General features: G+C 41.9%; 2 protein-coding genes across 3 annotated transcripts; one reads left to right on the top strand and one right to left on the bottom strand.

Moving 5' to 3' along the window:
• Positions 1-3522: 3522 nt before the first annotated feature.
• AK3 (adenylate kinase 3) lies at positions 3523-10178 on the top strand. The gene is made up of 5 exons (XM_054986417.1): positions 3523-3894; positions 6483-6602; positions 8232-8404; positions 9356-9474; positions 9798-10178. Exons 1-5 carry the CDS (start codon positions 3744-3746, stop codon positions 9919-9921), a joined length of 687 nt encoding a protein of 228 aa, XP_054842392.1. The 5' UTR covers positions 3523-3743; the 3' UTR covers positions 9922-10178.
• Positions 10179-11494: 1316 nt separating this feature from the next.
• CDC37L1 (cell division cycle 37 like 1, HSP90 cochaperone) lies at positions 11495-25188 on the bottom strand. Of its 2 annotated transcripts, none has more exons than XM_054986415.1 (7): positions 25047-25188; positions 21719-22000; positions 20628-20718; positions 20190-20305; positions 18686-18808; positions 16569-16733; positions 11495-15820 (listed from the first exon to the last, which is right to left on the bottom strand). In XM_054986415.1, the coding sequence occupies exons 1-7, from the start codon at positions 25119-25121 to the stop codon at positions 15737-15739; spliced, it is 936 nt and encodes a 311-aa protein (XP_054842390.1). In that variant the 5' UTR covers positions 25122-25188; the 3' UTR covers positions 11495-15736. The 2 variants fall into 2 exon arrangements, with proteins under 2 accessions (XP_054842390.1, XP_054842391.1); XM_054986416.1 differs by having other exon boundaries at positions 16674-16733.
• Positions 25189-25306: the final 118 nt, after the last annotated feature.

Raw genomic sequence — 25306 nt, 5'->3', positions numbered from 1 at the left:
CTCAACTCCCTCACCCTGAAGATCCACCAAAGCGAAAGTAATTCCAGACAGAAACCATGTTAGTAACAGGCTAAAATCAATGCAAGTGCGGCACTTTAAAGACTAATACATTTATTGTGACTTCACAGACCTAAACCAGCATGGGATATTTTTGCTGTGCTCTATACTGTTCTGGGTACTTTACTGTACAATTTAATATCTGGATTTTTGTTTAGTAGTGTTTCTTTAGCTTGCAAGACTATGGAAATATGGTGTACTTTATTAACCTTCCAGAAGCTTTAGAAGACGTAGTGTGTATGTTTTTTCCTAACCTGAACCCTTTCTGAGATGAGCTCAATAGTGTAAGTAAATAAAGATCAGCAGTGGAATATTTTAACAAGCACACATATATGAGCTACATATTATTTGGCTCTGCAAGTAAATATGAAAGGAAAAGCTTTTGCATCACCGCCCCCCAAAATGTTTCCTATAATGGGGAATGAGTGACATCTATGGGCTGGAATTAGTATTAAAAACACTCCCTCACCACCATACAAACGGTGAACTTTCTCTTTCACGTATGAATTTTGCCAGGGCTCAGTTTGCAAACCAGTTTTCACTACCTGTGCTAAGTCCTGGGATTTGTAAAAATTTTACAAAAGGAATTTAAAACAACGCTAAATGAAATCTAAATGAAATGACACTGGTGAGAATGGTCTATTGATTGCAACCTCAGTGTCCACTCCAAACCACAACCCAGGTTTTTTTTTGCATGGGCAATTTTTGCTGTGTTTGGCTCTATACCTCTTTGGGTTTTCTTCCGAATTCCAGACAATTAACTCCCCCTTCAGATTTCAATGCAGCGTTTCAAGGGTTCTCTTCCGAGTTTTCTCCTCTTTCAGAAAAAGTGTACAAAAAAGACTACAATGAAATAAAAATAGATTTGAACACATCTAATCTAAATGCCTTTTAAGAAGTGTTATATCACCAGTTTTATAAATAATTTGAAACCTTATCATTTTAATGGATTCTTTTAACTCTATTATTGCAGAATGTGCACACAAGGCTGTTGTCTCTCCTAGTGGGTGGAATATTGGCCACTGTGCATGTGGCAGACTGTGTATTGATTAGAATTGGGTCTGGCACTAAAAAAGCAAGCCAAACTGGTTAAAAAATGTCAAGGTTAAGCAGTAATCTTCAGTAATGGTCCAATACAAACATTAAAAGTCGTGTGTCCAAATCATAAATAACAGCAACTGAGTTCAGCATAAGCTGACTGGGCTGGTGAGATTTTGGCAGAGGCAACAGGATTTTCAATAGTTTTCAGTATATTTTCTATTATTATTATTTATTTGTAAATTGTTTATGCTGCCTCTCCAGGGAACATGCCCATGACGTCTTACAAAATAAAACATAACAAAAAAAACAAACATTAAAAGTTGTTGATTTAAACCCAGCATTAAAAAAACAAGAGTATAAAAATACAACTAACTGAACAGCTTCAGAAGAATCCAATAATTTTCCAACTAAAATCAGAAGGAAAGAAGCCCCCCCTCCCACTGCATTCTCCTGCTATAGATATTGCTGCAGCGGAGGAGGAAGGATCCTGCCTCTCGTTCATACAGCAAACTGCCTCTACCAGGGCAATAACATCACTAAAGCAGAGACAATGCCTGCACTTTTTCTAATCACGCAAGGCAAGACCCACTCATGCATGCGCTTGTTTGAGGCTTGTTGCCGCACCAAGTGCAGTTACTGGTCTGCTGCCCAAGTTAGTGCTGTGCTAGGCAATTTGCAATTTGTGTGCAAGAGCCCTGCTACAGAATGTGGGAGGGGAGGTGGCTTGACACTGGCTTTTCCCTGCCCCTCCTCCCACACCCAAGCAACTTCACCCCCTAGGAAATGCCTCAAGAGCATTTTCCACTGAGGTGGCAGCTTTTTTCTCGCTTATGCATAAAAATGTCTCTGGCGACTCCAATCCAGATCAAACTAAAGGTCCAACTCAGGACAAGGTTCTGTTTCCAATAGATGTTCGCCAGCTGTAACTGGCAGCACCTACGCAGATAATGAACTATGACTCCTTCCTGTTTCTCTCCAGGAACTGCCCATTCAGGGGAGTAGACTATTCTGTTTCACTGTCATGGCTGCCTAGTGGCCATTGATACATTAGTCCTCCATGAGTTGAGTCCATTGGCACCTTAGAGACCAACAAGACTTTCAGGTATAAGCTTGAAGAGTTGAACCTTCTGAAGAAGGGAGCTCTGACATTCAAAAGCTTATACCCTGAAAATCTTGCTTGTCTCTAAGGAGCCATTGGACTCCAATCTTGCTGTTCTATTGCATACCAACACGGCTACTGCATACCAACACGGCTACTATTCTCCACGAGTGTGTCTCTAACTTCCTTTTAAAGCCACCTCCACTCTTTTAATCTACTGTCCTAAGGAGGATACAACACAAGAAAGGGCCTAAAAACATGCATAAAATGGAATGTGACCCCCTACTCTTGTGACCCCCCACCAGATGGCTTGTTAAGTCATCCTGAAGGGCGGTATATAAATCAAATATTATTATTATTATCCAAACATACACCTGCAGGTCTATTTCATTCATTGGAAAGATGGGGTTTTGGTCTCAACAACAACAACATTAGATTTATATACCACCCTTCAGGACAACTTAACACCCATTCAGAGCAGTTTACAAAATATGTTATTACTATCCCTACAACAATCCCCCTGTGAGGTGGGTGGGGCTGAGAACCGGGTTCTCTAGATTAGAGTCCCACCGCTCTTAACCACTATACCAAACTGGCTCTCAAGCACCAAACCTGGGTGGGATTCTCAGCATGCCACATGTGAACGCTCAGTAAGAGGCTCTCTATAGAAGACATTATACACAGGGTCTTATATTCAAGTGTATTCTGTCTCCCTAGCAGTGCATGTGTATCCACAATGGGAGAACAAGTGTAAGATCTTTCACTTGAGCATCCCTTGTAAGATGTCCTGTGTAGAGAAGAGGATCTCCGCGCAAACTGGTCTAGCTCTAGGAGCTCGGAGATCTTCTGCTATGGGAGAAGTGAATCAAATCGGGAAGTGGAGGGGGGAAGGGGGTGTGCGCCCCTTCATTTCCCGGCTATTTCCCTCGTGGGGGAAGCATACAGATAAAAAACTAGCTGTGCAGTGTTGCTTTCTCAACCTGCTGTTTTCCGATGTGCTTGTGGTGTTGGGTGTGCTTTCATTAAAACGGGGGGGGGGGGAAGGCTCAACTCCCGCTTTGTGGCCCCGATCCGAACCTGCCATATCTGGCATTCGTGGAGCCTGCGCTCAGAACCTGGGGCGCACGGAGGGGCGGAGGTTATTTTCGATGAATCTGCAGTAAAGGGACGATCCCGTGTTCGCTTTTAAACAAGCGGGGAGGGAGTGAACGGCAAGGAAAATACAAGGTAAAAGGGTCAGCTGGGGCGCACAGAAAGCAGGGGAGAGGCGGCAGTAGCCGAAAGGAAAGCTGCAGGCTGGGCGGTGGGCTGGGCTGAGGCCGGGGAGGAGCTTCATGCGCGCCCAGGCGCTCGCTCCATTTCCTGCGCTGTTGCTGAGCTTTATTTTTGTCTAATCCTCGCAGCCGGGGTGGGGGGAGGCGTTGACTCCGCGGCAGCGTTGCAAGGGCGATGCTCCGGGTTGGTCAGAGCCGCTCCTGAGGCTCCGCAGCTCGGAAGCGCCCGCGACGGCGTTTGGGCATTGCCAGCCCTACAAAACGGTTCCGGAATGGCGGTGGGAGCGCTGCTGCTGCGGGCCGTCATTATGGGCCCCCCTGGCTCCGGGAAAGGCACCGTCTCCTCCCGCATCGTTAAGCACTTCGCCCTGAAACACCTGTCCAGCGGCGATCTGCTGAGGGACAACATGAACAAGGGGACAGGTAGGCGGTGGGCGAGAGCGCCTGGGGTGGGACGGGGGCTGCGGGAGGCGCCACCAGGGGTCTACACACAGACTACTGCTCGACAGAGCGCAGCCTTCCCGGGGCTGCGAGCATCTGGGGCCAGGGGCAGTGCAGGAAGTCTGGAAGAGCACCGAGGCCCAGCTAGTTGAACCGGCCTCCTCCCCTCTCCCCTCAGCGTTCCTGTGCCTTTCACAGGTAGATGAGAAGCAGAAATTCAGCAGACGCAGTTTTTATCTAACAAAGCGCTGCAGTGATGGCAGAAAGCAGCCTTGTGGGAGAAATAGGCAGCCACTCTTTAATTCTATGGGGTTCTGAATGTGGCTGTTGCCCATTTGCCTCTTTCTTTGGCTTATTGAAACACACTAACTGCAGGGTGGCCGACTTGTGATGGTAGTGCTACCTGTGGAAACACTCGTGGCATCGTGTAACACAGTGCCAGGCCTAGGCTCTCTCAGGCTACAAGGCTATTTGTCCTTAGCTCAGTAAAGTAGAAGTAAATGATCAGAGAGGGGAATGTGTGCATAAACCTATATTGTTATCCAATGTTCTGGACTTGGCTTTTGACACACTGATTTGACTATGCAGTTAGCATTGGAAGTGTGCCAATAACCTAAGAGCTGCAACAGTATTTTGACAGTTACATTTTGCAAGCTGCTTGGAGGGCATAGGCATTTAAATGAATGGTTATTTTTCTTTCTGTTTATAATAACAGTCTGTGGAAGCTCTCACACAGTAGGGCACGAAGACAATTGCTGTGGTTGTTTTCTGCAGGCACCATTCAGAGAGCTGCTGCTACTGAAGCACCATTTCACTTTTGTGGCAGAGCAGTCCATTCTCGATAATAGGAGATCCAGATCTCAACGTGGCAAGCCCTGGGATTTGAGTCTGACACCCAGTGGCATGTTTCAAGGGAAAGCACCGGGCTTAACCCACAGAGTCTCACTTTCCTGGACTTGGTGCTGTGGACAATATAGACATGCCTCTTGGGTAATGAATGCAGCTTCATGATCTGCCTTAGAAATACAATTTGCCTGACTATACATTGCTGGGAATGTCACAGATAGTAAACTGGCTAGCCCCCTTGTGAATAACAAAATCCACAGAACTGGACCATCCACAGACAGTCATTGCATACTTGGGGGTGGGATTCCCTGTTTGCAGAAAAATATGGCATAAATTAATCTTTTCAAAAGCAACACTGTTGGATGAAGTCTGCAAATGTTCCAGAACTGATAGAATAGTGAGAGCTACTGAGCTGGTTTAAAGGAAACAATGGAGGTGGGAAGAAGAGGGAGAAATGAGCCAACTCAAGCTCATAAAAGACTAGAGAATTGTGGAGGAGGAGATTTTGAGGATGAGGATTTCCTACTAACCCTGATTCGTTGCACATCTCTAGATTGTCACTTCTCTGATTCCCTGGCCTACAGCATACAAAATCCTGAGGTTTCTTTTTAATGGTAGTTCATACTATTTTTCTCTGGGGTGGGTGAAGCTGCAAGTTTAACAGAATGAAATGAGCTCTGATTCAGGAAAGCCCATACTGGAATAAAGGTTGTTAGTCTGTTGTAGCAAAACAAAATGGCACCTTAAAGACTAACACGGCTGCCCCACTGGAATTAATGAATGAATGAATGATTCTTTATTACAGCACTTAGCCAGTATTTAATAAAATGATTGGCCTGGGAATGCAAATGTGTAAATAAAATTATCTAAAGTGGCTTGTGGGTAATATTCAAATTTTACTACTCTATTATGTGTTACATTTTTTATAGATCAGTGAACACAATTTCCGGAGCAATCACTTTTTCACTTAAAGATACTTAGTTTCATCTTTGTTACCCTCATTTTTCTCCCCTTCTACTTTGTTTGCCTCTCATACAGTACCAAATCAGAGGCTTTTAGCCAGTTTAAATATACATTGCAGCAGTCACAAGTTCATGCAAGTTAAACATTCACTTACATTGACATGAGATCCTGTCTCACCGCTGCTAGTGGATATAAACCTGTATTAACGCAGCTGCCCTAGAGTTTACCACTGCAATAAAGGAGGACCACATCCAAGGAGGGAGGAAAGAGAGAATTATTATTGTGATGTGTGCAGTTTGCTTAAGGGTGGCAGATGAAGGTGTAAGAGATGTTCCACTCAACGCCTGTCCTGAGAGCTGAGGAGAATTTCCCCACCTTCTCCCTAAGATATGGCTTAAAGTTTGTAAATGCCAATTAATTCAAAACATGTAATATAAAATCTTTTCGCAAAGACTGAAGAGATACAGAATTATTATTTGTCTGTGGAATATTTAACAGTGTGCAATTTTTGTTTTGTAAGAAAAGATTCTTTGGGGCCTGCACTCTGTTGCTTGGCAACTGGCTCCTTGCAGAACATGACATACGTTAGCTGCAGTGGGCATCTGGCCTAGTCACATAACAAAACACATCCTTGAAGAAGAGACAAGCTGTCCCCCTAGTCTTTCACTGCAAGAAGACAGAAACATTGACAGGGATGGCAAGCTGTACAGTTCCGTACTGCTGCTGGCTTCTAAGGTGGTTTGTTTTCTTGTTTTCCACAGAAATTGGTATCATTGCTAAGACCTACATTGATCAAGGGCGACTTATTCCTGATGATATTATGACCCAACTAATGCTAACTGAGCTGAAAACACTAGAGCAGCACCACTTGCTGCTGGATGGTAAGAGTCCTGTCGCAACCCACTGTTAAATTGAACACCGAGGCTATGCAAGGAAACGTTTAGTGAGAGCTCTCCTCACTGAGCCTGAAGCAATATTCCAAACTGATGTTAGACTTTTAATTAAGGAATCACTCCAGGATTGAGGACATGGTTTTTGGTATTGGTCAGAGTGGATGCTATGGTCTTTGGGCCATATCTGCTGAATTCCCTGAACCCCTTTAATAAAGGGTGGCTAATAGTACATACCTGATTGGTCTATGCTTGTAGCCATGATTTCACAGTTCATGATGGAAGTTTGTTCCTATGGGGCAAAAGCACTTACAAAACCCCATTAGCTCTTCTGTTTGGAGACAGGAAGGAAAAACAAATGTACAAAGAAAGGTTTAAACAGCTTCAGAAACTCACAGGATTTGCTGAGATAAGAAAGGCAGTTAGAAAGACCTGAATGAGGAGGGAAGAGATTGGAGTCTTTGTCTGAGAAGCGGTCTGGCCAACTTTAGTCCTGCCTGTTTCTTATGTGGTAAGTGAATGTTTTTACTTTGTATGAAGGGGGAGGTACTGCCTCTGCTCCGTGCCTCTGTTCAACACCTTGTTTTCATGCTTGCCCATCCAGATGCCAGCAGGCATCTCATCAGTTTAAAACGGTAGCTTTCAAACTTGCTGCCTTCAGGAGATCATTGTTGTACCAACTATTGTGCCAAAAAACTGACCATGTTTGGCAGAGAAACACTGCATATTGCAAAGCATTCTGGTGTTTTTTTCAACATGGGTTTCTTAATAACCTCATCGGGTGGTATACCATAGTGTACACCGCGTGTGTGCACTGGAATATGTCTGGAGATGTTTGCAGCAATGCATTTCTGGGGAAGTCCAGGAGTGGAGGGCCAACTCTCTCTCCTACTGAGGAGCCCCTGAGAAGCTTCCAAAGAACCCAGGTTTTCAAACCCATGTGTTTAATACAGGCTTGAGAAGCTCCTTCCCCCTTCTAATCTGCATTAGAATAAACTGGAAGAGAACAAATAAGCCATTAAATGAGACCATTTTTAGGAAAAAAGAAAAATGCTTCCTTACAGTTTTCCTTACAGGAAAACTATGGTTGCTCTATAATTATATTACAGATGAATAACTTTTTATTTGCAGCTGGATTAATGTGATTGCTGTATTGTCTTCTTTAAGAGGCAGAATACCTAAACAATCCAGAACATCTCCCTTAGCGAATACATGTCATCTTATTATATCCAGAAGGCTGAGTCTTTATTTTCTGACGAGTCTCAGAAGTTAGGTTTGTTTTCTAACTGAGCTATAGTCGAGTATTATTACGCTTGGTATGTTGTCTCCCTTAATTTGTAAAATGGGAATAGGTAGCAGGATTGCAGAGAGGGTACAGCGGGCAAGACTGTCTAACGCCTGGGTGCAAGACAAGACCATTGTCCCATCAGTCACCCATAAAAATGCATGTGGTCCAAATGAGTTCCTCTTTCAAAACAGGTACACTGTATGCAAATATCTCCAGGTGACTTGAGCAAGTGAGCCAAGCTCTGCACTACAGAGAAATGCAACTGTGTGACTAGCCTATTTCTTCAACTCGTGTGCTACTAGATTTTTACAGTGGCTTTTGTCATTTTGCAGGTTTTCCAAGGACTGTTCCACAGGCTGAAGCTCTGGAAAAAATGTGTCCAATCGATACTGTGATTGACTTAGACGTGCCTTTTGAGACCATTCAGCAACGCCTGACAGCACGATGGATCCACTCTGCAAGTGGCAGGGTCTATAACCTTGAGTTCAATCCTCCCAAAGTGCCTGTAAGTGATCTACAAGTTTCTGCATGGCTGCACTTGGGTGTTATTACCTCCTTCACTCAAGCAATATAGAAAACATTTGCACTGCCTTGTATCTACCGGCAATTTGTCACGTACGTGATTGTGCCACAGTTGTAGATACAAAGTTTAGGATATTAGCTAGGTTTGACTGAAACTGGATTAGACTAACCTTTACTAGCTTTGGGAAAGTTGCTAAACTTATTTGTGATATGCATTCCTTGGAAACAAAAGTCTGCATTGTACTTTTGCTTTATATTTCAACATCCTTTTATGAGTGGGTGCCTTTAATATGACTGCTCTAAAGCTATTGACCTTGGTGTTACTTCTACATTAGTTTTAACTTTCTTCGGCTCTTATCTTACAATCAATAAAAATACGCACATCTGTTTCCTGTACCACTTCTCCAGCAGTAGGTGTGAAGAATACCTCATCCAAAACCAGCAAGGGAAATCTGTGCTTCAGTAGTATGTTGCCTAGTAAGAGGACTGAATTGAGTTTGCTCTTCTCCAAATGTTCACTGGAACTATCAAAGCTGACAGCAACGAATGGCTGATGTAGAGATATGTGGATGTGAAGCAATAATGTTGCATCTTTAAAAAAAATTAGCAGTGTAGGGCTTTCTTACACATTTTCCTAAGAAGTAAAACAGAGAATAGAAAATGACCCCTGCCTAAGATTAGCACCTCCATCTTTCCACTGCTAACTTTTTAAAAAATGTAGTGAGATGGGCAAAATGTTTATACAAATATAGGGAACTTCATGATAATGCGTGCCTAAGACAGCTACTAAGAAATGTGTAACAGATAGAAAAAATTTAAAACTGTGTATTGAAATCAGGGAGTTCTTCAGGTTTTAGAACAGAAATCAAATTGATCAGCACAACCCGCCTGTCTAAAATTGAATCATAGTTGCATAATCCTTTACCATAACTAGGGCACTGATGATATTACCGGTGAGCCTCTTGTTCAACGTGATGACGACAAACCTGAAACTGTTATGAAGAGACTGAAGTCTTATGCAGCAGAAACCAGGCCAGTCTTGGAGTATTACCGGTAAGATTCTTATTGTATTAGATAAGGAATTAGCAGATCACGACCCGTCCAGTATGGAAGGGGGTGGGGGTTGTGTTTATTTAAACAGTATTGTTTAAATTGGCTGCCTTCTATATTGGAAATGTCTGTAATCCATTTTGGGGAGAATAGTGGTATAGAAATGCTAATTGATATGGTTGGCTACAAAGCTCTCTTGTTCTTCCTAAAATCTTCACAGTAGCTCAGGCAGTTCTGTTCCTAGATAGAATAGTGGCAGGAAACATGATGAAAGAACAGAATTCGTAGGCAAGCCAAACTTTTAATATATCTTATTTTTTCTACAGAAAGAAAGGTGTGTTAGAATCTTTCTCTGGAACAGAGACCAACAAACTCTGGCCCCATATTCATCGTTTTCTTCAAACCAAGCTGCCTGACGTGAGCCAGCAGGATACTGCCAGACCCAGCTGAAGCAAGACCAGTCCCTGTATTATTAACTGGGTCTGCTTTTGAAAAAAACAAATCTCACAAATACTTAAATCATAGATACTAGAAGGGGAAGTTGTATCATGAAGTAATGTGCCATATTGATCAACAGTCAAGTTAAATCTGTAAAAATACTACTTTTCAACTCTGTGGTAATTTCTGATATCAATTTTAAAGTGGTATTTTCATATTAGATGAACTTGAATTTTGTAAAACTAATTTAATAAACCTTTTAAACAGAAGGCAGCAAATATATCTAGATGTTGCTAAGGAAGGGTGTTGATTTGAAAAGGCTGCACATTTTAAGCATGCATATGAAATCAAATTTTCAATTCTGTACCCATTCTAATACGGCATTGGCTCCAGCAGCTTGCAGCAAAGAACAGTCCTCTTGAGTAGAGGTGGGCACGGACCGGGAAAACCCCACAGACCACCAGCCCATGGTCCATCGATTTTCACGGACCACGAACTTTTCACGGACCAGCCCCATTCACGGACCAGCACGTCAGTCTGTGGTCCGTCACTTCCGGCAGCTCTGGCTGTGCCCCCTTCACACTGAGAGCCCAAAGTCAAAGAGAATCTTCAGCAGCCTCTCCTCCAGCCACCTGCCAAGTTTGGTCAAGATTGCATTTCAGACGTCTGACTTACAGGCCCCCAAAGCGGCCGCCCCCAGGAAACTTCCAGTAGATATTGGAGTCACAAATACCAATTGAGTTTCATTAGCTAGCAGCACCAAAAAGTTGCAATGAGGCAAAATCAAACAGAAAAGGGTGGGGGAAAAAACCCCCTCACTCATCACAGACACCTTCCCAGCTGTTGCCTAGGGAATTCATTCTTGCTCCTTGCTTGAATAGAGAAGAATGGGAGCTCTCTGGTTGGCAGGCAGAGCTGCCTATCAAGGTTTTGAGGGCTAAGATTGGCTGCAGAATGCCTATCCCTCTGTTGCCTAGGGATTTTTTTCTTGCTCCTTGCTCCATAGAGCAGAATGGGAGCTCTCTGCTTGGCAGGCAGAGCTGCCTATCAAGTTTTTAAGGGCTGCAAAAGGTCTGTGCATGTCCTGTTGATTGCATAGGGCATTGATAGATTGGCGCCAGGATGTCTAGACTCACGGACCACAGACCAATGGCCTGGCCCAAACAGACCAAAATTTGTGAAAAAGTTGAGTCCCACAAATTGTGTGTTTGCGAACCACGAACCAGGCTGGACCGTGCAAAATTTTGGTCCATTTTCCAGACTCTGCCCACCTCTACTCTTAAGAGAATGAGTTTGCAGTCTTGTCTTATTTTATTGCTTCTAAGCACACAGGCAAAATTCCCAATCTTAGCAGTTGTGAAAGGTCATAAGGGAAGAAGTGACTAAAACATGACAAGTCCAAAGCATTTGATTTTCAGAGCCCAGTAAATAGCTTTGCTTCAAGCAGTCACATTAGCTGTATGCTTCCCTAACAGCGCACATCTGAAATAGGATGGTCAGTTTAAACTCTGTGAGTAGAAAAACACTAGCCTCTGGTTAAAAGTCTTGGTTATTGACAAAGCCTAAGGTCTGTTTAAAATCAATGCTTGTTACAACAAAAGTACATTTTATTAACAGATGGTGATATACCCAAAACTCAGACAGGATAGTTTTACAAGTTTTTTCCTCCCAGGCTGTGAAACTTCACTCACATTAAGGCTTTAGAAGTATCTGTATTTTAAATGAAGTCACAAAGCAGTATGTTTCTCTAAGATTTTCATAGGCTAAGTTACCACTCTAGAAAGTCAACTCTAAGGAACAATCATTAACAAAACACGGTTGGTACAGTAGAATGCAGCCAAACCTTGAGCAAATGTAGTCCAGGGATAAAAGAGGCTGAATACAGCACTAGCAGGAAAATGTTGTATTCCAGCCTTTGAAATGGCAGAATGGAGTGATTAAAAACAAAAAAGCAAGAGTAGAAAAAGCTAGAAGGGCCTGAAATAGATGCTGGCAGGCCAGATATTGCCTGTTCAGTTCCCTAGTTTACAATCCTGGGAATGCGAAGAATGATATACATGGCTGAGTGTTGCAATCCAGCATCGCTGCAGCATTGGAAGGAATGCAGGAACATACCCTTTGGGCTGTTCAGCAGGAACATCATGATTCACCACCACAACTCCTCTGCCCCCCAAATGGGTACAGGAACTAAAATTTAGTAGTGAATCAAATACATGGGTAATATTGCAGCGTCTGTGGCACTTACGTACCACACTGCACCTTAATCCCCCCTCCAGGTGAGTAGTTTGTCATTGGCTTGATTCAACCTAAGGCAAAATAAATGTTGTCAATTAAGACAGTCCATTTACTTCTCCCCCAGTTATGCATATAGCCAAGTTTATTGAAGAGGTTTCAGTAACTCTCCCCCACCCTGCAGCAAGGCTGTTAGAGGGTTGAAGAATTTCAGTACTACTACTGTCCCCAAAAGATCTACAATCCCTGCCAAATAAAATTGTGAAAATATTCTGTCTACAGAATGACACAATTCTGTAATGGTGGGAGAAATCTATTATAGTACTAATTTAGGTGGTTAGAGGCCACATCACAAGTTACACTATATACCATACACATTTTACAAGTGCGATCCTTATGATCCTTGGAGCTTTTCGTGCTCCACTAGTATGAGCCGGGCCACTTCTCCTGGACCCTTTCAGCTCACCGATACAGTCGTCTTCTGACGTTATATGCTGACTGCATATACAAGTATTTGCATATTTACAAGTATATCTAAAAATAGAAGACATGAATGGAATAGACATGTTTGCAAGCCCGTTTCATACCAGTGGCTGCAGCTGAGTGCACGCTCAATGGCAAACCTAAATTTGCCTCTGCATAACATATGAAGTTAGCCCCAATGGAAACGCAATGATTTCAGTAAATTGAATGGCCACATTTGGAACTAGCATACGAACCAATTTCTCCCCAGCGTCCCTGCTCACCTGATAGCTACCATGCTACTAGCAACTCCAGGAAACATCAGGCCAGTTCTGATCATGTGTGAATGAAGTACAAGTTTAGGAAGTGAGATACTGGAGTACTTTATGTAAAGGAGAACACGTGGTGGTTTCATGCTACCGGTTCATATGATTTTAAGTTCCCCACAAAGCTGTGTATAGCTTGCACATGAGAAGAGGTCTCTCGTAAGTTTTATATGCATCAACTCATGCATGATATCAATCTACAGGAGTCCACTGTAGAATATAAAACAGCTCTAGGGACCAGGGCACTAGTGAGTATAACCCATCTTCTTGCTGAGGAGACAATCCCAGAAAAATCAGTAAATCAAACAGAATATCTAAGTGATCAGTTGCTTCATTTTCTCTTGACTCAAGAGCTATTCAATAGCTAAAGGTTTCAAGACATCCTGACAAGTAGATTAATGATCACAAAAGCTCTTCATTATTTGCTCCCTCTCCTTTTTAAAATCAAGTTTTTCCATGAAGTTCACAAGTCAGTCTATTTTTACAAAAAAAAGGGGAATCACTTTGTTTTAAAACTACTGCCAGTGAATCTCATTTGACATTTTACTAAAATCCCTAAAGTTTGCTGCTTAAGGTTTTCATGCACCTTTCCTATAAAATATTTTTAGAGACAAACTTTTAATGCTTACATGGCAATAGGGCTTACCTCCAAGCATACATGCAATGATGGTGAAAACTGCATTAATTTCAAAACATGGATCCCACATAAGCCCAAAGTGAGCAAAGAGCTGTAGAATTTGGTCAAGGTGACATTCTACAATGCTATTAAAGCACTTAATGCATGAAGGTGGAAACTCAGAGGGGCATTCTAATGACCAGAGATCAGATTCTGAAGTGACTTATCAGCTGGGATGCAAAGAATACACACGTTTAAAAGTTAGAACTCTGTATAAAGATTGTTTACTCTAGTGCCTGTGTCTGATCCCTTGAAAAAAATGTCTCTCCAGCTATGTTTTCTCTCTTCCTTTGGGAACACCAAAAGAAACTGTTATGGCTACAGAAGGTGGGCTGGACTAAAATCTCAAGTCAAGAACACATGCTAGGGATGGGTTCTGCTTCATTCTTGGAGCCTAGCATATTCAAGGCACATGAGAAATGTCCTCTTTGGACAGTTTGACTAAAATCAGCATCTTTTACTTATAAATTCTAGGTCACAGCTGGTGGAATGTGCCACCACCCACGAACTAGTCTCTTTTCGTATAGTTGGAGTGCTAGACTATTTTCTACATAGACCAGAATATAAAGCAATTATGTCAAACACCAAGAAAATCATGAGTACAACCTGATTGTCAGTTACAGCTTCTTCTACAGCTACTCCTACCACTAAACAGGGAAACATTTTTTTTTAAAAAAAAAGTCTGACTCCATGGCACCAGGAACACCTGATAGAGGCTCAGCTGCTCATATGCATTTCTGTCCCGTGCATTTCTATAACTCCTTTGGAACCTGATGGCATGTTTCCCTTTAGGTTGATATTTCTACCAAATAAGAGAACAGAGACAGATCCAGATTGAAGTTTATCCTATCTCCCTGATTCTTGGATCGATTCCACCCATGTTGCTGCAAGGGCTAAAATGCACTGGCACTAAATAGTAACAGCCCATTCATGTTTTTAACCTGTCCCAACATCAACGGCGATTAAGCAGAGGCAGCAAAAAGCTACAGCATGACGACTGGGGAGTCTCCCAAGCAGCAGAAGGGTGGGAAATAGTGGTGACTTCCTGGTAGAAACATGACAGCAATTTTCATGTAAAGATGTCAGAGTTCGGCCTATACGGACAACACCCCAGGACCAGGAGCTGACAAGTTGATTCTCTGGGGGAGGTTTCATTTTAAATTGTCAGTTGAATACTTATCCCCTCCTGTGGCTGTCCTTAAGCTTCACATTCAATACAATTTTGATTAAAGGAAACAATTCTGTCTGGGTTTGGCACCTGAGTTCCCTTTAATGTTCATCTTAACTTTAAAAAAATTATCACATTCATTCTTCAGCTACAAAAGACATCAACTAATGCTGATTTTTTTTCACCTCTGAATGTCCACTGGCAAATGTGTGTTAAACTGTTCATTTGTTCTAGGAAAGCTAGCTTCCCTACAATGACATCTCTAGAAAATACTGCTTTTATGCCGGTCCAGACAATTGTCACCACTTGCACATCAAATTAGGTTAATGTCAAAACAAAAAATAAAAAGCCTTTGTCCAAAAGCAAAAAATTAAAAATGTTATCCTTGCAGCAGAGTTAAAAGCCCAGTGCCTTTTTCTCCCTCAGCCATCCAGATGGGCAATGTTAATAGCAACCACTGATTTATTGCTATTCATGATAAAAATCAGATTTGAGCGCTTAGAATGCAAGCAATAGAACGTTATAACAATGATCTTAATATCCAGAGTGAGACATGGGCATGTCTAGTAAGATTAAAGCAGATTCCTCCTAGAATCAACAACTTGTAAACATTGCAGCAGTGCAGATTTTTCCTCATACTTTGATTCCTAAAATTTAAAAAGGCAAAGTGTATAGTAGTAGCAGAAGAAACATCCGGTTTCACATTCAGCAACAGATGAGAAGTCCCTCTCCTAAAAAAAGGAAGGAAGGAAGGGAAAGAGAGCAAGAAAGAAAGAGAAAGACAGAAAACAAAAACCCTAGCAGCACATTTTCCAAATGAAGGACCAAGTGTGTTTCTGGATTATCCTCTCTCCAAAAAACAGACACCCAAACTAAAGTGCAGCACCCTTAAAAATAAGTCCCAATAAAGTCAGCATGTTCTTCTCTTTGCAATGAGAGCAGGCGGGCTGAGTCTTGGGAGTACTATACGGTATCCATCATTTTGGGTTCTTCCTCATCCCTGTGTACCACCAAGTCCGCGCTACAGCCCTGAATCGACTCAGAATTCTGTAACAAAGAGCATAAAGACCCGGAAGTCACTTCCAGGCAAACGTCTGGTTTGAAGCCCAGGTGTCAAGTCCGTGCAACAGCAAGCTCCCTGTCTCCCTCTTAGCCATCTGAGACTACGCTGCCATCCCCGAAAGTAATTCCGGACCATCCTCTTGGTGTTCTAGAAACAGGCATTACAGTCTTTTTTCATGAACGGACTTCTACCAGCCACTGTTGAGAGCTATTCTGGCAGGAGCTTTCTAGAGGCCAACAAAGCCGTTTGGGGACCTCCTTTCAGGGATGTTTGCCTGGTTTTCTCCAACAGATTTTTTATTTACTTCACCTTTCCTGACTTAAGCCTTCCTCATGAATTTCGTATTAATTATATCTTGTTTCTAAGTTTAGGTTCATTTTCTATGACTGGCGCAGTACAAGACAAAGCTGTGCAGGCCACTGCTGAATGCTTAATAGATTAAGCTCTGGAATGTTGGACATAGGCCTGGCAGTACTTGCAGCGAGGCAGAAAGGGAGCAATCATGACAACACATTCTCCTCCTTCATGGCACAAAGGGCTTTTAGACACTAGATTCTGCCATAACCTGTTCCCCACAGAAACACTGCCTTATCAAGATGGCACAGTGCTGAGGAAGGGGGGGAACAGAAAAGAGAGTTTTTTCAAGAAGACACTGCTAAGCATTAAGAGTGGCAGAAAACAGCTTTGGGTCAGCTGCCCATTCCCTATAAAGTTGGGCTGCATAAGACCTACCTGTGGAAAAGATGCAAACCCCGCTATAGAATTCAGGCTGGTATGAACTGAAGGGTTCTGAACTGACATTGCTTGAAAATTCTGGGACTGTGAACAAATTCTTACTCTTGATTTGAATGCTTCAAGTTCATTTTTAAAAGCCTCCAAGTAGCCTTCTTCTCCCATCTGTCAAAAAGGAAGTAATTAGTCACAAGGAATTAAATGGTCCTCAGATTTCACACTTATGGGTACAAATACTTGGTACTAAAAGAATTTTAAAAAATTTCTCTGCCAGGCAATCCATACTCTGTGTCCAAAAGCTGAATTCAGTAACTTGTATAAATATGACAACTGAGCAAATTCATATTAACTTGTCTTTATTTTGTGGGATCTGTTTTTCTTCTTCTTTTTTACTAAGTTGTTCTACTTTTCCTGTTCATAGTGATCAGAAAATAGCTACACAAAATAGCACAACCCTACCAGTAACCTCTGGAAATCTTATTCTACTACACTGCTGACTTCTGAGTCTTCAGTAAGCATTGCCCACACATTATGAAGTATCATTGCATCCACAAGTACTAGACACTATCTTCCTTTTTTAAAAAATGAGAAAAGAGATTCTAAGAAAGCTGAATTTTGCACTATCATGAAATCTCTGCATGTACTCAGGCTTGTTGATAGCTAAAGTTACATGCAGCCTGTAAAGAGAAACTAAGCATAAACACAGGAATGATCATCTCTCAAGCTACTCACATACAGTAAATGACATAAATTATGCGCATAAATCTTTCCTGCAGTGAGAATTTAAATATGAGAGCAACTTGCAGGGTACCTTTGTGACTTGATAATATTGAAAGTGACTCCTTGATTGGCAAAGAATGAAATTGGCCACTGTAAGAAGAACATATATTGCAGAGATTTCAGCAGTGTTTCTCTTTAATGCTGGAAACACTGAAGGCATACCTTTGCGAGTGCATTTGACAGTAAGACCCAGTGCATAAAACGGAAACAGATTTTTTCATAGCTATCCACAACACAGGACCAGTGAAGTATGAATATCTTAGACATCTGTTTTCTGTGCTATGTTCAGGCCAATGCAGTCTAGACTTTAGGAGTCTATTTAGAGCAATGGAATGTAGAATGTTTTAATAATGGAATTCCATCTTAAAAGCCACCACCAAAATCCTTCTGATACTTATTAACTTCAATGGGAAAAGGTGGGGTATAAATAAAGATACAGGATGGCTTACATTGTTCTCTCCTCTATTTTATCCTCAAGGCTATCCTGTGAGGTAGGTTAGGCTGAAAGTCTGTGATTAGCCAAAGGTCACCCATTTTTGCTTTGCTTGTGCAGCTTACTCCACAGGGAGAGGGAGAGAAACTGTATTTTATTTGATTTGTTTCTTGCAGCAGCCCCTTGTGAGGTTTTCTGAATCTCAGCAGCAGCTTTATGGAACATACTGAGGAAAGCAGAAAAGATCCACTTCTGCCGAGAAACTTGGATCCAACATGTACCTCCCAAACCTATCCATCTGTGCCCCTCCCCCACATCTGCACACCCCTGTACAGCTTTCGAGAATTCTTGATGGTAAAACGCATTTTATGGGCACAGGGCACCTGCTGCATTATGGTGACATGAGCAGTCTGTATGTGTTTCAATCAAAAGTTTGCAGAAATATCTGCAAATATGTTTAATGTTTGTCAATGGATTGTGGAATTTTATTACATCTCCTGCCCCATAATTTTGTAAAGTCATCATTTCTGTTACAGCAGAATTAAAGTTACTCCACAACATAACAAAGCATTCAACATGAAGAGTCAGTGGACATTCAAAAAGCAGTGGCGAAGGCGGTCCAGAATCTAAGGCAGGAAAGGTGCCAAAGAGAAAATGCAGTCAGGTCACTTGGCTTCACTACAAAGCATTGTCTTATTCTGCATCTGCTGTGCTGGCCTTACCGCCACCATAGACCCAGTGCTGCTTTCAGTTCCAAAATTCACTGTATCAGATGAAAGTTTGAAAACTAAAACACATTTATGAGCTGTGATTAGAAAAACTTCTGCCAGGCCAAAAACACAAATTCTTCAAAATTACTCAAAGCTTCCCTCCACCCCTGTGTTAAAAGGAAAGCACAACTCACTTTAGCTTTCTGGAAAAACAGACGAAAACAGCCTCGTGGATCCACATTACAGCTTTTGGCCATTTCTATAATAAACTGCATCACCACTGCTTGGTGGGCTACCTGCTCCATCAGAGCTCCTTTCTGAAAATACACATTGTCAGCCATCAGTACAAAACGCAGTAAAAGCAAGACCGAAGGGAAAGGCGCTGCAGCAATCCTGTGGAGCTTCAACTGACAGCTTAATAAGGGTGCTGCGAACCTCCAGGAGATGTTAGCTTAACTAACTGTTCGCTCAGAAGCAACACTACCTTTTAAAATGAATATGCCATTTCTTAAATGCTAGCTTGCACTTGATTAGTTTATACTTTTAACAGCATCTTCCTTCTCAAGGCCAGTTAAATTGCAAAGATTAGAAGACGGTATGGTACGAGTAAACTCCTAGGCTCATATTTCAACAAGTACCAGAGTAGCTCCTCCAAAATCTGGTCTTAATGTTACCCTCCACCAAGTTCATGATGGTTGACTTCAACAGACAAACTGACCACAAGGCTGCTGCTAGTTTCAGAGCACTTTCTAGATGTATGCTTTTTTCTCACAGCATTATGAAATCTAGATGTAAAAAACATGACAGTTGAGTTAATCTATAAAGACAGCCTCAATTCAGACTAGATGGGAAGAACAAGCTTCCTGTATCACAGCAGTCTCCAACACGGTGCCTGCTGACACCGTTCCTGGTCCACACCAAGTGTTTTTAGAAAGTGGGCGGGGCCAGATGGGACTCTTACCCAACAAGACTTCTGATTGGCTGTGCAGATTTTTAAAAAGCTGCTTTGGCAGCAGCTGTTCCCACAGCACAAGAATCTTCATTGCATTATTAGAGGTAAGCTATGTGAATGCAAGAAAATATTTTAAACAATACAAAAGACCAAGAGTCCAATAGCACCCATAAGACTAACAAAATTTGTGGCAGGGTATGAGCTTTTGTTAGCCACAGCTCAATTCTTCAGAAGGTGCTACTGCACTCTTGCTCTTTTCTACTGCTATAGACAGACTAACACAGCTACCCATCTTAAACAAGATGTTCATTTTTAAAGGCATCTTGTTAAACAGCTTCTGTCTGAAATGTAAAAGAGTTACTATTGTGTGTGCACACGCACATGTTTAAGATACCATCAAGTCACAGCCAGTTTATGGGTTTTCAAGGCAACAGACAAACAGAGGTGGTTTGCAGTTTGCCTATCACTGTGTAGTGACCTTGGACTTCCTCAGGGCCTTCCATCCAAGTACTAAGCAGGACTGATCCTGCTTAGTTTTCACAATCTGATGAGAGTGGGCCAACCTGGGCCATCTTTGAGTTATGCATAATTCACCCCCTAAAATTTTGTGACTGGCTCCGCCTCCTGAGGAAGCCATGTTGGGGTTGTGCCCACCACTTTATGTCAGAATTCCAAAGGAGCCTGCAGACTCAAAAAGAGTGGGACCCCCCACTCTGTTTCAAACCTGGAGACTATTTCAGTAATACCTGTTCAGCTTCTAGGTGGAAACACCATAAAAGAAGATATTTAGCAGTTTCTTCACAGACAAGGTAGGGATGTTCAGAGAGAAATCGTTGACTGTCAAACCATCTGCTCAACATGCCTGCAAAAGAAATAAGACGGGAGCAAAGGAATTTACTTTGCAGAAATCCTTTGATACAAACTGAATCCAAAGTTGACTATGCAATTGTTATAATAGGGGGGAAATCAGCTACTTCACTGCATTGCTCCCTAAAAGAAACCAAAAACTAAAAGCATTTAACCAACAGTTGATTACCATAACGTTCAGTTAAATCACTCAAGATCCGCATCAAGCTATAAAGCACAATAGTCTGCCAAATGCTACAGTTTCTAAAATGGGATTTTAAAGACCGAACATGTCTCTAAATATAATATTTCAAAAGTTTTTTAAAAACTGTACTTACCAAAATGTCTAATCTTCTGCTCATGTTTCTGCATGAAAGATTTAGATGCATCTTCTTCTGTTTCTTTCCTTTTCTTTTGATTAATAAAACTCTGGTAAACAGAATTTCAACACGGATGAAATATCCAATATCAAGGTATTTTAGTAAAATAATTTTACATGGGAAAACTACTTATCAATGAACACTATGCAGAGCACAGAAAGCTGACTAGACTTGAGAAGCTAAACAGCAAATTTCCCAGATTCCTCCTTTTTGAGATGAAACTACTTTTTGGGGTCAAGGAATGGGAGAAAACAGAATATTCCCTTTGGTATCTATTTCAGGTCCTGAACCTGCAATAATGTCATAAATTAAAGACCTAGCAATCCAATCCATTAGTTAGTTTACTAAAATCAAAGGCTTGGATCCACTAGAATTTGGCCACTTACTTGCCTCCTCCTCCGCCTCCTCCTGTACCATGGAGCAGCATTTCAGAGATTTTGAGCTGAAGTGGGAAAGGAGAGGTGAGAAAGTTGTGCTCCATGGGTGAGAAGGATTCTGTGTAAACAATCCAGTGGATCCAAGCCATTGGGAATAAATCTAGACTGATTCAAGTGCACTGGCTAAAATAACTTGTGGATTATACTTCATGTCTGCTTTCATAATTATTGCCTGAAGTACTTTCTCCATACAAGCATTCAACAAGATTATTTCTGGGAAGTAGAAAGACAAAAACTTTAGCAGCCCAAACCTATGCAAAGTTCAATATACCCAAAGCAACTGAAAGCAAATGCTTATGTGCACATAAAATCCAATTAGCATTTGATCAGCTCTGTTGAAGTTGCACATGACAATACGTAAGAATCAGAAACAGGCTAACGCCATCACTGGGGACAAAAGCCCACCTCTTGCTTCTAGGATAGATCAGTGTAACTGAAAAGAATAAAACATTATTTCTGGTAATTTAATCCCATCCTCATCAACAATAGGCGTAGGATTCACACAGTTCCAGCTGCAACAGATGCTATATGCCCACTTTAAAAATGAACTGCAGCATCTATGCCTGACTTGTTCCCATGTTTCAATTTTTTAGAAACTGGATTAGGCCATACCTTATTAAATACCTCCCTGCTAATGAAATCTATGTTCCACAGATTCTGCCTTTCCCGTTGCCTTAATGCTTCTTCTTTCCGGCGCCACTCTTCTTCGCTATACCTCAGCTCTGCAGCTGCTGCCTGCGCTTTGGCATGTTCTTGGTCTAGGGACTCTGAGTTGTGCAGGGCTAGACTACCAAGTTTCTGCTGGGCTTCTGCTAAATTCCATTTGCACTCCACAGAACTCTTTACAAATTCCTTTTGTTGCTGGCAGGCCATTTCAATCCCATCATTGTAAATCTGCATGTAAAAAAAATCCCTTTTATCATTTTAGAATAAAACAGACTGGATTTATGTAGTATCAGCAAACACAACAACTCCTTTTAAAGACATTTTTGCCTAAGAGATTGCATACTTAGCAGTTACATAAATTAGTGATTTGGGGTTATGAAAGGAAAACCAGGGAAAACCTCCCACATACTAATTTTCTATCCAAATAGACACAAGCAGCCTAATAGTTTGTCACCATTGCAGTAGTGTGTCTCAGTGGTTTAGGGCTATTGCACATACACTTGATGCTGGGTTTTGTTTAGGGCTTTTTTGTTTTAATAATGTTATGTTCTGATCCCTTTAATTTTTATCCGTGAGACACTACAAGAACTTTCTGAGGTGGTAAGCAGGATCAATCTTTTTAAGTAAAAATAATAGACTGGGGTGTAACAGAGGTACTTGGTCCCTTTCAAGATGTTTTGGCAAAGCTTACTTTACCTCGGTGAACTCATCTCCACAGGGCAAGTCTATTCATTCTTTTTCAGGGAAAAGGTGAATTCAGAATTTAATATAGCAATATCAAGAGGGTAATTATCCAATCCAACACTTTGCTCAGGTAGCAAGCATCGACCTTTGCAAAGCCAAGAGATCGTCTCCAAGTTACTACCATTTAAAAAAGAAAATTCTGCATGATTATTGCCTTTTTCTGAATGCGGAGTACAAAAATGTTTTGTTTACACAAGGAAAGATGTCATTTGCTGACTCTGGCTGCTACAAATCAGTACTACTCTTCTGAAATATACTGCCACTTCTCTTACAAAAATATTTGTTCTATGAATGTAGCAAGAAAGACAGAAAATAGCCTCTTCTCGATATATAACAGATAGTGTTTTTGTAACTCACATTAACTAATACTGAATAAATATCACCCAACAACGCCATGATCATAATGGTCAACAGAATCAGAACTCAAATTTTATTCACAAGCATACACATTTGGCAAGTACAACAAAATGTTAAACAATGTTAAAGGGTAGCTAAACTCTGCTAAATGAGCCTGATGTGCATGACTAAGGCTACAATGCTATGCACACTTATCTAGCAATTAGGTCCCACGGAATACAATGAGGCTTATTTCTGAATGAACATACATAACCCCATACTGTATAACTGCAATCCTATGCATAGTTACACAAAAGTAGATCCCATTAAATAAAAGTATTTCGTTCCATGTAAATCTGCAGGTCTGGGCTTCTTGTGAAATGAATTTTGTACAAGCAACATCCTAATTCGGTATATATGTAACATGGTCAGAGTCACACAAAAACTGCTGGATGCTTTACACTAAAAATTACTTTTAAATTTCTTATTCCATGTCTATTCAATACCTTCTGAGAGAATCTGTTGTTCAACATGCCCACTTGAACAAAATGAATGGTTTCGGAAAATTTCATTAACACATGGAAACAAAATAAGAATAACTCTAGTGGGCCAATAATGGTGACGGTAAGCAAGATCACAGCCCCCCCTCCCAGAAACTGCACATAACTAACATGCTTGCAGCCTTCAGTAACATGGGGGTGAGTTCCCTTCAGTCTCCTACAAGAATAGAAGCAACATGAGAACAAGGTGCTGAAAACAAAAAGACAAAGGAACAAAACTCTAGATTATGTAAAAAGGAAAAAAGTGGGATTTCCTTCCTTCCTCCTGTGCCTTTTTATAAGCTACAAACACATCAAAACCCTATTTGGCATACTCTCCTTCCAAATATTCTACAAACTATGCAAAACTGATTATTCAGGAAAGCATTTTTACACAGGTATACTATAATGAAATGGTTCAGAAAGATCTTTTAGTAAAATAGAGACTGTGGATTATGCTATTGTGCATAGTGTGTACTGTATGTTGCTTTATGTACAATCCTATTAGATAATTTCGGCATTGTTTAATACACCATGTTAATGGTATATTGAACCATTCATTCTTTTGTTTCATTTTTTTTCAGTTTCTGCAATCCTAATCCTATTGCATCACTTATTTGATGTCCCATCCTATTGAACTGTATTGATTCAGTCTCACTGAAAAAAGCAGAGTAACTATAAAAAATAAAAAGTCCTTAGACAAGGAATGTGCAAGATTATCTGAAGCAGATATTGCCAGCCCAGCACAATGTGTTTTGTTGTAGGGATAATAATAGCATACTTTGTAAACCACTCTGAGTAGGCATTAAGTTGCCCTAAAGAGTGGTATATAAATTGAATGTTGTTATCATTATTATTATTAATGGGGTTGGTTTTTGCCCTATGCCTTCTTCACAGCATCCAAAAGGCAAGGGCAGAGGAAAACGGCCAAGACTATCAGATGGGGAGCAGGGGGGCAAGCAAGCAATCACTCGATCTAGCTCTAGCTGTGGCGAATATAACAAGAGGAGCCCTGCTGGATCAGAACAGCCTTCTGCTTCACACCGTGTCACAGAGCCTGATTCTACCCCCCAAAGGCCAGTGCCGAGATCAACAGAGGGGGAGGCGGTGTCCAGAACACTTCCCCTTCTATCCTGCCTGGCCTGCACCCCACCCTAGAGACCAACGGTATCTGGCTGTCTTCGTCAGGGACGGGGGGAGGTTTGGGGCACAGATCCTTGCAGAAGGACTGAGCCAGGGCAGCAGAGCCACGCAGCTTTGCAGAACTGCAGAGAAGACACTCAGCCCTCCTAGTTTGGAACGCATTCAAAATTCGTGTTTTTGATGGATTTTGTCGGATTTTTGTCTACCGCCTGGCCGGCCACAGTAAGCGGAAGGCGGAGTGAAACAAAGCACTTGAACTGGGCAAAGGGCTAAATGAAAGGAAGACGAAGCTCGCTGACTTGGGGAGAAATCTGTAACCCGGCCAAGGACCCTTTTGTAGGGGGTATATCCAGAAGCCGATAGGGGCGGCGGGGGAGCTCCCGTTTTCTTGGCTACGATGCCAGGCCGACAGCCTTCCTCCCCCCCCCCCCTTTCTGGTCCACTCACAGAAGGGGCCGGTAGCTCCGGGCCGTTGAATCAAAGCGGCGCTTCTATACAGAGAGCGGCAGTACCTGCGAGTCAGGAGGCTGCAGCTCCTCTTCCCGACTCGGGCATAAATCACGGGAGCGCGGCGGCCACAGCGCCATCCCGCAAGCCGTTCGGGCAGACGACTAAAGCCCCCGTGGTTCCGATTCACGCTGTTACCCGAGACCGTGCTAGACCCCACCGGAAATTGACCCAGCTACTTCCGGCAATAACAAAGCGGCCTCTACTTATGACTTCACCGTGCCGCTCCTTGTCACGTGACCACAACAGAGCTGACCGGGGGGTT

This window comes from Eublepharis macularius, chromosome 8, assembly GCF_028583425.1.
Source record: "Eublepharis macularius isolate TG4126 chromosome 8, MPM_Emac_v1.0, whole genome shotgun sequence".
Taxonomy (NCBI): Eukaryota; Metazoa; Chordata; class Lepidosauria; order Squamata; family Eublepharidae; genus Eublepharis; species Eublepharis macularius.
This window is presented reverse-complemented; position numbering and strand designations above follow the sequence as displayed.